Consider the following 15,411-nt stretch of genomic DNA (forward strand, 5'->3'; position numbering starts at 1 on the left):
TACACACTTTAATGCATTTTAATTTTTCTTCGATTAAAGTAACTACGTTACCAAACTCGATATCTCGTCGCTAAAATACAAAAACAGCTGTGTTATAAAAACAGTTTAGAGCGACGTCTGGTAACGTAAATATATATATATTAAATATATTTAATATATATATATATATATATATATATATATATAATTGATCGACCAAGCAGATGGTCCACGTGATATTAACTGGAAAACCATTTCCTATAACAATTGCTCACTTACACATAGCGTAGTGGGAGGAGACCCGTGCCCTGTAACGGGTTGCTATGATGATGATGGTGATAAATAAAATTCTTATATAAATCAGGGACGTCAAGATGTGTGTTAAGTATTAAGCCCATGAAAAACTCGGTGCCTATTTGAATAAAGAAAAATTTGACTTTGTACTATTTTATGATTTGCGTGCAATGAAGTGTTACTTCTTTTTAACTGATGAAGTAATTGACTAACTTTTAATCAAACTTTATTACTTAATCGCCGAGTTTATAAACATTGGTATGAATTTTCCGAACCGCTGCAAGATACATTACGTCATCGCAATGCGGTTTTGCATATCAACTTATCTGAAGGACATCAAAAGGTCAAATACCTTATTGCTACGTACAAAGGGCGAAACAAGTAACGAATGAGACAATAAACAATCAGTGCTTTTGAGATGTTGTGCAATAAAGATATGCGAGTATGTTCATCGGGTCGTATACTTTTGATCGAGAGCCTTGAATTTAGATACAGTTCGCACCATCTTACTTGGTCGGGTCGTTGTTTTTTTTATGTGAAACATCTATGGCGGAGGCGGAGGTTAAACCTGATTGTTGGCGTGGCGACACAGGCCTTGGCGACGCTTCGCCACGCTATATGATTGAATTTTTGTGTTTCGTATGTAACAATGAAAATTAATATTAATTTTGTAATAAAGTCATTATTAACCGAATTACAAGAAGGAGAGGTTATCCGGTTATCGGTTGTATTTTTTTTTAATTTTGGAACTAATTTGTAATGCTTTATCTTCTCATATTGCATCTGATTCCTGTCGTAACCTGTTCATATAACCTCCTCATTTATGAGCGTTTGAAGCAGTTAAAGTATCATTTGCTTCAACTTCAATACCTGAGAGTTCTCCAAAATGTGAAACATAATATTATTCATCAAAATATTCATCAGTCATCTTAGTACCTATAACACAAGCTACGCTTACTTTGGCGATGTGTGTATTGTCGTAGTATATTAACTTATTTACTTAGTGTTTAGGCCATTCATGTCTAATCGAGTAGCAACATCTGATAGAATGTTTAGACACTGGACCTATATCTATAACAGTTATAGCAGGGGCGTGCACTTCATACATGCACGAAAGCACTGCCCGTTACAGTGGTTACATTTTAAAACGACACTGCCGGGTTTGTCAATAATTCCGCGGCACCAGAAACTCAAGAATGTATATATTTTTTTTTTTATAATTTAAAATATTTTTTGACTCGAGCCCGACGTTACTGCTTGTCTTAAAATAATTTGTACTTGCAACCAATCGTTCAACATCACAATTACTCAGTCGACCACAAAAATGTAGCACAAAAAACGACGCACGATCGTAGCGTTTTTTTTACGCATCTACCTGTCATTCCTGTCAAAGTGTCAGTTCGCCGCGAAACCAGGAATCTGGTGAGAATGCTTACCGTTCGTTTATCGGACGAGCCTCTGAGCTACTTAACAGTTGCTATTAGATCTCAATAGCGACGTGTCGCGCGATAAAAAGTTGCTTTACCCTGTTTTTTTATTGTAAGAAGAACATGAAGGAACATAAGATTTTATTGATCCAAATCAAGATTTTAACTAAAGTCGATAGGCAAATTGTTTGAGATGATGTACATTGAATCTGTTATTAATTTTAGTGCGTACTTATCACTGTTGCTTGTCATATCATCCCTTCGTTTTAATTCGACTGTTCGACTGTGAGATGGTGATAACAAAAGAAAATCCTAGCTTAGTTTGTTGTGGGCTCTTCTTAGAATAGTGCGCGTTTGGATCCCTCCTAGCTTTAGATTTAAATTAACGACTGTAGTTATCACCATCAGCTAACATTAATGGTAACATAGTATATTATGTATGAACGCTTCATTAGTGCCTGTGATGAGGTCTACCTGAATAAAACATTTTTGAATTTGAATTTGATTCATGAATTTTGATTCAAACCACACTTTATGACAGAAAGCACAAATGACAAACAACGATTGTCAAAAAATATGATTGTTTAAATGTCATAAAACAGATAGAATGGTCTTGACAATGGTAAGAATAAAGAAGATGACATAGAAGTTGCGCTCGAAATAAATTTGGTGCTCTGCTAATTCTAACTTTTCCATCTTTTCCATGTCGCATTGTGCAAGTTACGGAAGACTGAGCTCGACACGACTAACGGTAGTTATATAACAAAAAGTCTCCAGCGTGATCTTACCCTTATTAATCTTATGTTGACAGGCAAGCCCTTGAACTACTTGACAGTAATTAGTCTTTCGTCTCAATAAAACATGCCTGATGGCCGTGGCATCGTAATGAAAATGGTTATTTCGACGCAAAAAAATTATATAATCGATTAAACATTAGTTTAAAATTGAAACCCAGGCAAATAAACTACGACATACAACTCCTTATTCAAAAGATTTTGAAAATATGTAGTTTTTAATCTTTCTTTATATATGCATAGTATAAAACAAAGTCGTTCACTCTGTCGGTTCGCTTAGATCTTAACGCAACGGATTTTAATGCAGTTTTCGGCAATAGAAGTGGTTTCAAGAGGAAGGTTTATATGTTATATTCATGCATATTATTATAGCCGAGAAATTAAAAGATTATATGACGTTGTAACAAACATATATTTGTACATTGCAAATGCTGGCTTAACCTAACATAAAAGTTCAAATTGATGTTCCACAGAATTGTTTAAAGACTTATCTTAATCGTATTATTATTAGTCACTTGCAACTGCTCCATATTATAATATTACAGTGCATCCGTGAGACACCGGGTCAGGTAGCTAGTTTATCTACGATTTTCGATGCCCTGTAGGGGAAATTTTGGAATTTAATATTAATAAATTTTCTCTGATTTGGTCTGGTGGGAGGTTTTGGCCGTGGCTAGACAAAGACGTGTCGCTAAGCAATTTAGTGTTTCGGTGCGAAGTAGCGTAGAAACCGTTAGGTAACCCTCGACTGTCTCTGGTCCCTTACAGGTTAGCCCTTCTACCATCTGAGACTGCATCATCACTTACCACGTCTGAGATTGCAGTCAAGGGTTAACTTATGGAATAGAAAAAATTAAAAAAAGTTTTTGTGAGTTTAATGTAGAATCCATCTCAGTGTGGGAGAAGACTCCGGCCCAGTATCTACAGTAGTGGGCTTGTAATAGGTTAATATGAAGATGTGGAATCCTATATTGGGAATATAACCGGAAGTCCCTAGTCAAAATAATTTAAGATTCTATTTAAGTCTTTAATTGTCATTGAGTTTTGCGTCGTCGATTCTCGACCCACATCTTGGTTATTGTTGTTGGTCGAATTGAACTGTATCCGACGGTAACCCATTGTAATGGTAACGGTTCAACGAGCGGATTTGGATAACCCGGCGTCGTTGTTTGATGAAACGCTAAATAGGCAAATCTCGACAATATCTTTTAGTTAACGCCTTTTTAGGCGGTATACGTTTCGTTAAGATTTTGCGAGTCATTGTGCAAAGTGTATTCAAATGTTTGTACATTGTGTGAAAATTATTCCATACTATCTTCTGCCCGCGAGTTTGACTGCGTGGACTTCTTAGTTAGGTTTAAAGCTTCGCTCGTTAACAATTTTTAATCCTACCACGGAAACTATTTGAGAGATCGGTATAGAAAGTACTTGTCTTTTTCCAAAGCATAGGTGAAATGCATACCAAATTTCAAAGCTGTCTACCCGCGGCTTAGCTCGTAAACAGTTTTCAATTTTCCCTTGGGAAGTACTTCAGGGATCGTGATAAAAGGTAGCCCATGTTCTTTACCATGTCAAAGGCTACATGCATGCCAAATTGCGTCCAAATCCGTTAAGGCGTTTTTGCGTGATTGAGTAACAAACATGTACACTTTCATATTTATAATAGTAAGTTCCATATAAAGCAATGCTTTGTAAATTAAACTATACTTCAATACCTATAGGTACTATACGGCTTGAGTTTATGACAATGGAAATTGTTGAGGGAAATGTCTCTCGCCCATGCTAGCCTTGCAGGGAGTCTGATACTTTAGCTCAGTCGCTTATCGGCGATGGAGAGAGCTATAACTCTATTTAATCAATTGAGAAGGTAATTAAGAGCTTCGTAGAAACTTAACTAGAGTTCAAAGGCAATGGACGAGGCACATATCTTAAAGAGAAAATTGCTGGAATACCAAGGTGAGTCCGTTTGTAGACCTAAGTTATAGACAGGCAGACATATTATCATCTTCAACCCATTTCCGGTCCTCTTAGAATCAGGGCGTTTAGGCAATAGTTTACCGGGCTAGCCAAGTGGGGATGGATGGTCTTCACACGCCTTCGAGAACATTATCCTGAACTCCTCTATTACTCCTATGAGACTATGCATGTTTTCCTTTAGCTTTAAATCAAGTGATATTTCATTGCTTATAACTTAGAAATGATAGAGGGGTTCAAACTTAGCCCCTCGAAAGTGAAGCCGATGTCCTAACCACAAGGCTATCACGGCCTATTTATGTAGCACACTCCGAGTTCCGACCCCTATTCATACAACTTGACTCAGTATCTATACTACCGCGCACTCCTATTAAAAAACAAGCAATTTGAGCCTACCCGCTAATTCATTCTGTCCAAACCGGGCGCTCTGAAAAGCGGTCATAAATCTGTCGTGCACACCGCTACGATTTACACTGTGTAAATATTTACCATACTACGAAACCCGTGCATGGATCAAGTGGTTTGTTTTGTTCGTGGAAAAAATGTGAGCCTCTTCACAAACATCGTCTGTGCCACAGAATGAAGAACATACAGAACCCACGTTCAGCTATTATTGCATGCAGTGCATTGCGTCCAAACACAGTGCAAACGCAAATCTCACTTCACACCCGCTGAATGTTACTAGCTCACAAACTTATCCTAGTTTAGCATTAGAGGTAAATAATTTAGCAACTGCTAAATTGAATGAAGTCACTTACAGTCTATTGGAGAAACATTAGTAAAGTGGAGTGGTTTTTAATGCTTCAAAATATGTCTAGTACACGATTTCTGTAATTTTTTAATTCTGTATACCTATATATCTGACTGGTGGTTTACGCAGTCTTAATATCAGTCCACTTAAATCGGTTGACTGAGATTGACTAAAATGTATATTCTTCAAACGTTGCACTAGAATCCATACTTAGGGGTATGAAACTAACCTCTTTCTAAGTTATGTGCGTTTTAAGCAATTAAAATATCACTTGCTTCAACGGTGAAGGAAAACGTCGTAAAGAAACCTGCATGCCTGAGAGTTTTCCATACTGTTCTCAAAGGTGTGAGGAGTCCACCAATTCGCACTAGGCCAGCGCGGTGGACTACGGCCTTATCCCCTCTCATTGTGGAAGGAGACCCGTGCCCTGTAGTGGGTTTATATATTATGAGTTTTAGTAAGAAAACATCATAGAAATTGGTGTACTTGCATATTCATGAATAACCAAACGCCATGATAAGAAAACTCCATACAAATTTGACAGGTTATCGTTAAACCGCTGTCAAGTTTATTACCGTTTAACCCAAGGCTAACCAACGACTGATTTCTCCATTTGCTTTGGAAGCCAAGATTAATAAGACCATGATTTACTCGAATGCTTAAACTATATCTTTGAACCCCGTTTAATTCATAAACTAAATTTAGTTTGTTTGATCGATTAGTTTCAACGGTCAGATGGGGCCTTAGATAACATTTTGTCTTCGTATAAACTAACAATAGGGTCACTTTACACGTGTGACTTCCCTTGCTTTAAGCTTTGGACTCATTAGGGTCTGCACAAAGTGTGTCAAAGTACTACATTGATGTTTGTGTTTTGGGCTTACGCATTAACCGCAAAAGTGCGGCTGGGCCGGCGCCTTGGGACTAGGGATGTCCCTGTATAAGGGTTCGATAGCTTTATAACGTTACGATAAAAATAATCTTTTTCCCAAGCATATAATTAGGATTAGCCTAATTGGATAGAGAAGTTTGGAGTTTGAGTTATAATGAACTATGGGTATACTATACGGTTAATAATGATTTTTAATTCGTTTTTAATTTAAGAAAGTAACAAGAAAGAAACACGGCTGATTTATTCAGACGAGCCTCCGATCATTTTATGATAATTGCTTGTCGACCATGACTATCAAATTACTTTAAAAGTTATGTCATATTAAATGAATTCGAAAGGAACGTTACTGAATAAGGCAACAGGGAATGCACTACCATCAAATAGAGCAGGATAAATTAATAATAAAGTTCTTGTGTAAGAATATGTATGTCCTTACTCTAGGTAATATTGTTAATAGGATTTTGGTACAGCATATTTATGTAAACAAATAGAATTGTCACTATCACTTTGAACGATTGATTTATAAAAGGCATGTGAAAATATGCCTTTTGGAATTAATATCTTTTGATTCTGATTTCGCTCTAAGGATCTATTAATAAAAAAGAGGACTATTCAAATTATATTCTAAAATATATATTGCAATATCTATATTAATATAGATACTTTTGCAAGTATCACATCACTAGCCGCAACGAAAACATCTCAAACCTGTTCCGGCAATGTTGAATTTGGTTAAACACATGTGTGTGACCCACAAATGTGCGAAAGCGGGTAAACTAGCTAATCTTATCGTTTACAACTACAAGTTTTTTTTTCATACGACAACAAATAAGAAAATGCAACTCGAATCTGAAAAGAGTATAGCAATTTAATAACTAACAGTTTCTAAACATCGTACTGGTACGCTAAATAGCTTGGCGTTACTGATGCCCGAGAGAGTGTTAGCTAGATATTTTGAAGTCTGGTACCAGACTAGACAAGAGGTATTAAGAAACGTATAATTACCGAAGGAAATTTTAGTCAATTTAACTAGGATTATATGTAGGTACATATATAAATATGGAAAAAAAAACTATGACTACGGAATATACTACGCGCGATCCGTATTTTAAAGTGCGATTGAATATAAACTGTTAATCTCTGAATTAATGTCCCAGTTAATACGGTTACGAGCAAGAATGCAAATTTTTATTAATTATTAAAAAAATTGTTCTGCATTCTTCGGTGTCAGTATCGTTCAAGGTCTTACGAAAGAATAACATTTCATTTCTTTATTTTATCGACATGTTTTTTCATTTGCCTTAATGAGTTCATCCCTAAGTAGTGTATTCGATTTAAAATTATTCTCATATACCAGTTTATACTGTTCACTTATATCTTGGTCTCAGAATATTTTTTTCTCGATCTTAGACGAAACTTATCTTTCTTCTATCGCTATCTTAGACGCCGGCTAACTTGCGGCTAGATTTCGATCATTTTCGTTTGATATTGGATATCTCTGACACGAAAACTCAAATCTTCTTTTACGGTTAATAATCTCTTTTTTTGCACTTTGAGGAAGGTTATAGATTATTCGATGTAGATGTAGATCTTAATATACCCTTAAGAGTCGTACAATAAATAAATAAATAAATATTTTTGTACAATGTAGATATCGCCACCTAACTCCAAAGTTAGCATAGCTTGTGTTATGGGTACTAAGATAACTAATGAATATTTTTATGAATAATATACATAAATACCTAATATATTATATAAACACCCAGACACTGTAAAACATTCATGTTCATCACACTAACATTTTCCAGTTGTGGGAATTGAACCCGAAAAGAAAAGATTATATTAGATAGAAAATGAATTACACCGATCACATTTGTCTGGCTTTCGCGATTTAAATATTATATATGATAATTTTAAAATAAAATAAGAAAAAATGGCGTGCTAACTTTCACCGTGAAAAAAATTAGCATGTCCGTTTAGCTTATTGTATCGATCGTTAGCTCGCCATTGGCCGCGTCACCTGCGCGCGCGCATCTTACACAGAACACGCCCGCTCGGTTCGTTAGAGGAGCATTTGTCAAGATGATTGCCCTAACCGCGCCATTTGAAGATCTGACGTTTCCTTATTATTCAATACAGCGGCTTCATTTGCCGTGAATAAAAAATTTTAGTGTCCTGGTTTTTATCTGTATATTTTAAGTATTTATGTATATTATTCATTAAAAAAATATTCATCAGTCATCTTAGTACCCATAACACAAGCTACGCTTACTTTGAGGCTAGATAGCGATGTGTGTATTGTCGTAACTCGTAGTATATTTATTTATTAATATCTCAGCCTCAGCCAATATGGCTCATGATAAGCAACCGTTACGGAGCCATACGACATGACTGGTAACACGAACTGTTCGAAGACTTTAGTCTTTAGGCACTGAGGGATATTAGGCGAACAAGTGTCCTTAGTCATTTCATAGTTAATGTAGGTATTATATTATCGTCGGTCAGCTAGCCTTGGCTTTGACATCTCGTCACGTTTCTATTATACTTACCTAATGCGTCGTTTTGTGTTGTATCAACATCGTTATCTTAGGGCGTACGCTATGTTGTATTTTCTATGGTTTTAGTCCTAGTTATTTAATAAATATTATGTTTGTAGGTAGGATACGATACTACCTAATTGTTCAAATCTGTAAATCAACTTTAGCTATCGTCATAAATTAACAGTGCGAAAATCCGGCAGGGTATTTCGCTCAATGCATTTATGCCGTGTGGTGACGCCAGATCAAAATACAACTGTCTCCACCCCTCTTTTTCCCGCGAGTGTCGTACGTGGTGACTAAAGTAATATATAACGGATTGCGGGTAGCAGGGTACTCTGTGCGCTAAGCGATTCAATGTTCTGGTGAGATGTCTCGTAGAAACCGATCAGGGGTATGACTACCATACTCCCTAACAGGTTTGCGCGCTAACATCTTCTACTGCATCATCTCTTACTACCAATTAGTGGCGTGCATAGAAGGTATGCACAGGGAAGACAGATGATAAAAAATGAACAAAATCTCAAGTACGAGTTATAATTACTTAAGGGTAGGCCTTTTATAACTCAAACAATGCCTACCCTTAAGTTTTTTTTTAACTCGTACTGGAGATTTTCTTCATTTTTTATCATCTGCATACCTGTGCATACCCTCTATGCATGCCTCTGCCACCAGATGAGATTGCATTCAAGGGCTTACTTGTAGTGGAATAATAAAAAAAGTAGCATAATTACAAGATAGGTACATATATTATATAAATATATTTCATCAAGACCTAAAACAGTCCGCTACTGGCAGTGGTTTTCTTACCAGGGTATGCATACAGTGGGAAAATTGCGTAAAACGACAAAAATCCTCCTCTTTTAAGAGTTATATATATAAATTTTAGGGTAGGCAGTGCTTTTGTGCATGTATGAAGTGCACGCCACTAAAGGCCTTTTCCGACGGGAGGGTTTGCTCAGTATCACCACGCTGGTCAGACGGGTTGGCGATCGCAGTATATGGTAGTAGTAACACGCGGGAAGAGGAGAGGTGAGTACTGTTTTTTGATCTGCCTCACGACAGAATGATATATATATATATGTTTATTAATTAAATACGTGCCTAAGATAATTACGTTAATTATAATCAAATCATAATTTAAGTAGGTATCCGCAATGTGAGATATATGTCGCCGATGTTTGAACAAGTGCCCCACGGTGTTCGTAAACGTACACTGTTTTGAGTTTTGACTATAAATAAAATACTTAATAATTTCCGTGGGTAGGTACGTAACCTACAATTAATTTGTTCCACGGCAGTATAGATATAATATATTATGCAACTTTGAGGTAGGTATAAGAGATTGTGCATAACATCGTGAGGAAACCTATATACCTGAGAGTTCTACATAATATGCTCAGAGTGTGTGGAGTCCACCAATCCGCACTCGGTCAGCGTGGTGGACTACGGCCTTAACAAATTGTGTAATAGGTTGATATCATACTTTTTCGTCTCCTTTTCTTTATTCATTTCTACTAAATTTTAAAAATCGTCGCCAGATCTTCAGCTCATTTTTAAGCGATTTAAATGTATACGCAATCAGGCCGGTATCTAACGTGGTCGGAAAAAATGTTGCGTGACAGTCAATGAAGGAATGAAGGTCAGTGCACACCGACGCGCGATCCCGTTGCGTGCGCCCAGGCAGGATGCGGTGTCGTCTATTTTTGTATTCTACTGTAAAATTACGCATCCGAGGTGCTTGTTTACTTCAATACTTGAAAATTGTTACCTGGGTACCTACCCAGTTAACAATTTATATTATTATTTAGAGTATTATAAACTGAGCTGATTTGAGTAGCACAAACTGTGATGAGAGTATTAGGGCTGCCAACTGTACAATACAGTACAGTTGGCAGCCCAATACTCAATACTACTGTACTAAACATACTGTGCGGTACAATACTCTAAAATAGAGTATTGTACTCTATGCGGGTGCAATTTATAATAGTTATCAATCTATATTAATAGAGCCTTGTTAATAAACTTTTATTTTTTATTTGACTGTAATAGACTAGCGTTCGACCACAATCTCACCTGATGTAAACTAGATGTGGCCTAAGAATAACGTGGAATATCGTTGAAATAGATACGAAGAGTTTCATCACAAAACACTGCACTCGGGTGTTATTACACGTTAAATAATAAGATAAGCACGTTAAAATATTTTTAATAACTACAAAAAAATATTTTTTACCGGTATATGTTGGTATCTCCAAGCCAAACTTGGATTTTTCTAAGCATTGCCATTCACAACAATATTTAGAACTTTCGGAAACACAATTCGCTTATAATGATGTAAAGTTATTATTTTACAATTTAAAAAAAATTATAAGTTGGTACAGTTTAGTTAGGTTAAAAGAAATTTGGCAACCCTGATTCACATTCGAAGCAAAATTGAAGCTAGAATTTTACTTGGCATATTATTTACATGTCCACAATTTAATTAGTTTTTATTTTTCAAAAATAAGCCTGCGCTTTTTTTATCTCTGTAGACTTTTGTAAGAGAGATCATATGAATGAATGAATGGATATACTTTTTATTGTTAAAGTATATTCATTCATTCATACCACCAAGTATATTTACATCACAAAAGTTCATAAAAAAAGAAAAGTATAACAAAACAACGCATAACAATTTGGCCGTCTTATCGCTTCGTAGCGATTTCTTCGAGCTCATATTAATGTTAACAGTACTTAATTGATAAACTAAATGTATGAATTAAAAACTTTATTGCTTGCACGCGGTTCAATGTAAAAAAATCAGGAAACTCTAGTTAATGGGAATCGATGAGTTTCAATGATGATTTCTTTGTTAGTCTATATATATATATAAATGTTATGTTGGTTTGTGTACGCTTCAAAAACTCAAAAAGTTCTGCACCGATCGGGATGAAATTGTAGCATGATATATAAACACGCATCAAGGATTGTTTTTATTCAATTTTTCTCAACCATTCAATCACAATGTGCCACAGCGAAGCGTGGCAGAGTACAGCTGCTAGTTATACGTAAATAGATTATAAACTTAACAGTAATAAATAGCTTTTGAAGGCTTAAAATAAAGATGGTTGATAAATTACTTTAGTCTTGTAAATATTAACTGCTTGGGAAATTCACGAAAGCTCGGAAACCAGGTTACGAAACGAACTTAATGTCTTATTATATTGTATTAAGTAGGCCTTAAGTAACAAGTCTAGACTTATTCGCAGACACGCTCCCAAGTGGGACATTCAGCTGTCTAAACTGAGAGCCTAGCTTAAAATGTTTATTACGTGCCTACATTGGTACTAGGGAGACATAAAATGAGTATTATCATAGGGCACGTACGGATGACCTAAGCCTTATTTGCTGCTTCGTTGACCTAAGCTTAGTTATATTCAGTTTTGACGGCCCGGCTTTCTGAGTCTGAGGTTGTGGGCTCGATTTCCACAACTGTAAAAATATTTGTGCGATGGACATGAATGTTTTTCAGTGTCTGGGTGTTATATGTATCATCATCATCATCATATCAACCCATTAGTGGCCCTCTAAAGGGCACGGGACATGAGAAAGGGTTATGTACATTATTCATAAAAACATTCATCAGTCGTCTCAGTACCCATTTTAAGAGTTCAGATGCTGTTAATAGGAACGTTGGAAAATTAGACGCTATATGTATTAAGATGAACCTAAATAACAATAGCATATATACATATAATTTAAACAGTTCGTATATTCCTAGGTAGGCACCTAATAAATGCAGAATTTGCCTGGTAAGATTGAAACCATGATATCGATATGTAATAATAACGGTTTTGCAAGATTATGCAAAATTTTTCCTGCAATTTTAGTTCTTCAAGTTTATAATTTATATTGTTTGGTGATAGTCTAGTGGTTAAGACTTCGGCTTCTCTTTCGGGGAGTCGAGTTCAAATGCCAAGTGTCCAAGTAATTTGCATCGCTTGCTTAAACGGGGAAGGAAAACATCGTGAGGTAATCTGCATGCCTGAGAGTTGCCTATAATGGCGTGTTGAATCCAAAAATTCGTACAGCGGGGTGGACTACGGCCTACACCCTTCTTATTGTGGGAAGAGTCAAGTGCCTTATAGTGGGCCGGTCATGGGTTAATAAAGATGATGATGATGATGATTACTGTTTGTACCAGTTTCTATTTCAAAATTTTAAACCTCGAATAAATAAACCTTGTGTTTCAAAATAAAACCTATTTCTTACATTGAATGAATTATTCGGTACCTACATACCTAATTAATCTTTAACCATGTTATTAAATTATTTCTGCCTACTCAACTCAATAGAGCATTCAAGATAACGAAATTCTAACTAGCTACTTTTTTGCTTACCTGTTTCTTGGTCATTTGTCTGTGATGTTTGGGCAGGATTCTTTGGGCTTGCCTAATTAGGTAATGTACCTAGCTATTTATAACTATGAATTAGCATTTTAATTTAGAGTGTTCAATAACATCACGCAGTCACCGATAGTCGAAAAAAATATTTAAATTTTATTAAAGTAGGATCCAGCCCACGCGATTTTTTTGGTTCCCTATTATGAATGAATTCAATGGTTAAGTAGCTAGGTAGATAAATACGTTCTTTTGTTTTAAATTCTATTGATGCCAATAACATTGCGACATAAAATTTAATTATTAAATAGTACCTATATTGTCAAAAATTAATTAAATTAAATTTTGGAACCCTCGTAACTTTAGGTTTAAGTTGGCGAACGAAATTATCACTATCCCCGTACAATTATGTAAACATAGGTATTTGTATGAACGCTTCATAAGTGCCTGTGATAGGCCTACATTAATAAAGAATGAATAGTAGTTTTAAAATTTTAATAAACCTTGAAACTTAATTTCAATAACCTATGTGCTTAATTGACCAACACCTAATAGGTATAGCTACAGAATAAATCTACCTATTTTGATTTTGCTTTCTTGAAAGCGAAGTCATTTACAGAATTTATTATAGAATGCGGGTAGTTTTGCCGAAATGTCATTACAATAGCGTAACACTTATTAGAGCGGTACAAAATTTCGCTGTAGCTATATACCTACTGAATTAGGCTAGTAAAAAGAACTAGGCTGTTTCTTTGAACCGACAACATTGTCTTTTTTTTAATTTGATGACGACTGATGTCCGTTAGATCAACATTCAACACCTGAAGTAGACGGCACGCACACATTTATACAGCGGACACCTACACGCGAATCATGTTCAAACTTCGAATGTTAGGTAAGGTGGTACTGCGTTTTTTGCTTATTTATAAACCTACCCGATTGGATTCCAAAGCCTCGGCACTATGCTCCTCCTTCTGCCGGAAGCAATTTGTGCATTTGCTCTTATTGAAGATGTTTGGTGCGAATTTCCTGCAATCCGATCGCCCAGACATGGTTGTCAGAGGTCAGGGTCAATTCAACGTTCACTATGTCACCGTAAACAGCATCGTGGTACTGCAAAACACCCACACTAGACGAGTATTCGCCTTATTTTTATACACGTATAGTTTATCACGCACCCACCGGTGAGTGAGCTATCAGAGAAATCACTAAGTGAACTGCGAAGCGAACGCTAGTCAAAATCAAAAACACAAACACAACACTATCTCCTCCGGTAACCGAACACCGAAGAAGTCGAACAATCGCGTAAACAATATTCGTATTCACGTCAAAATAAACATCGATTTTATACCGAGCACGCGTTACAAGCGAGCGCACGGCACGACCGCCCGTCCATTTTACATCTGATAGAAAACCAAGCAGAGTCAACCAACACAGTTGTTGTTTTACAACTTCTCTTTTCTTGTTATGTGTCCGTAACGAATTCTTCGATGTAGTGGTGCGTTCGAAGTGTGCGTGTATGTTCCTTCTCACTCAGACCAGAAGTATAGTATCACATGCCGTCTCTTTCCCGCAATTCATTAATATTTAAGTACTTGTGCTGCCATCTCGTATCAGGGTACCTTTTGGTAAGATTCATTGCTAGTTTGGCGTCACGATCGTCCGCTTACCTCTCTATCAGTTCAAGTAGTTCAACAAAAATGCTAAAGGTGTCGCTATATATTGTGTGCTAAATTTAATAGTACGTACTACAAATAACATGTAGAAACTTACTAAGAGTAGGTATTAAAACAACATATTATACTTACTTCTTTAATTTGATACAGTTAAAATCTTTGTTCTAGCCATAATTATATTAGTTTAATTATATAAGTATACAAGCAGTTGCTTTTCTAGAAAAGCCTATGCCTCGTCTCGAGAGCGCAAGCTAGACGGGGAAATATTTTCAAGATCGGTTCAGTCGTTTAAACATTAGGAACTCATAATCCTAAAAACAAAGAAAGATTGTCATTGTAATAAGATTTGCCCACAAACCAAGTTTCAAAGAATCGTGTTGAGAATAAAATTCTTCCCCAATATTGCCTTATGGTTTGAATGAATCAAGTAGGTACATAATACTTTGAAATAAACGATTTTAATCATATCGTTGTTTGAAGTACCTACTATATATTTTTTTTGAGTCTCACTTTTAATCAGGAAGTAAAATATACCTCGATAAAATAGGTACTATTGTTGAGCCGATCCAGAACACGATAGCGGAACTTCGTGATCCCTTATCCCAGGTCTATCTGTAGGTAATATAAGTACCTAATACATTATATTTCGTGATTTTCACATTCTTATCATTCATTCATTTTGACGGCCGATTGGCGCAGTGGGCA

At 36.0% G+C, this 15,411-nt stretch overlaps 1 protein-coding gene across 4 annotated transcripts in view; it reads right to left on the bottom strand.

The window, feature by feature from the left end:
- The window catches only part of LOC120624436 (protein outspread), a 407,014-nt gene extending 392,596 nt beyond the window's left edge, over positions 1–14,418 (bottom strand). For all 4 annotated transcript variants that reach the window (XM_039890977.1, XM_039890978.1, XM_039890975.1 and 1 more), the window contains exon 1: positions 13,966–14,418. In XM_039890977.1, the coding sequence (XP_039746911.1) occupies positions 13,966–14,082 (117 nt within the window). In that variant the 5' untranslated portion in view covers positions 14,083–14,418. The remainder of the gene's footprint in view (positions 1–13,965) is intronic.
- Between the last annotated feature and the right edge of the window lie 993 nt (positions 14,419–15,411).

Source organism: Pararge aegeria, chromosome 6, assembly GCF_905163445.1.
Source record: "Pararge aegeria chromosome 6, ilParAegt1.1, whole genome shotgun sequence".
NCBI lineage: Eukaryota > Metazoa > Arthropoda > Insecta > Lepidoptera > Nymphalidae > Pararge > Pararge aegeria.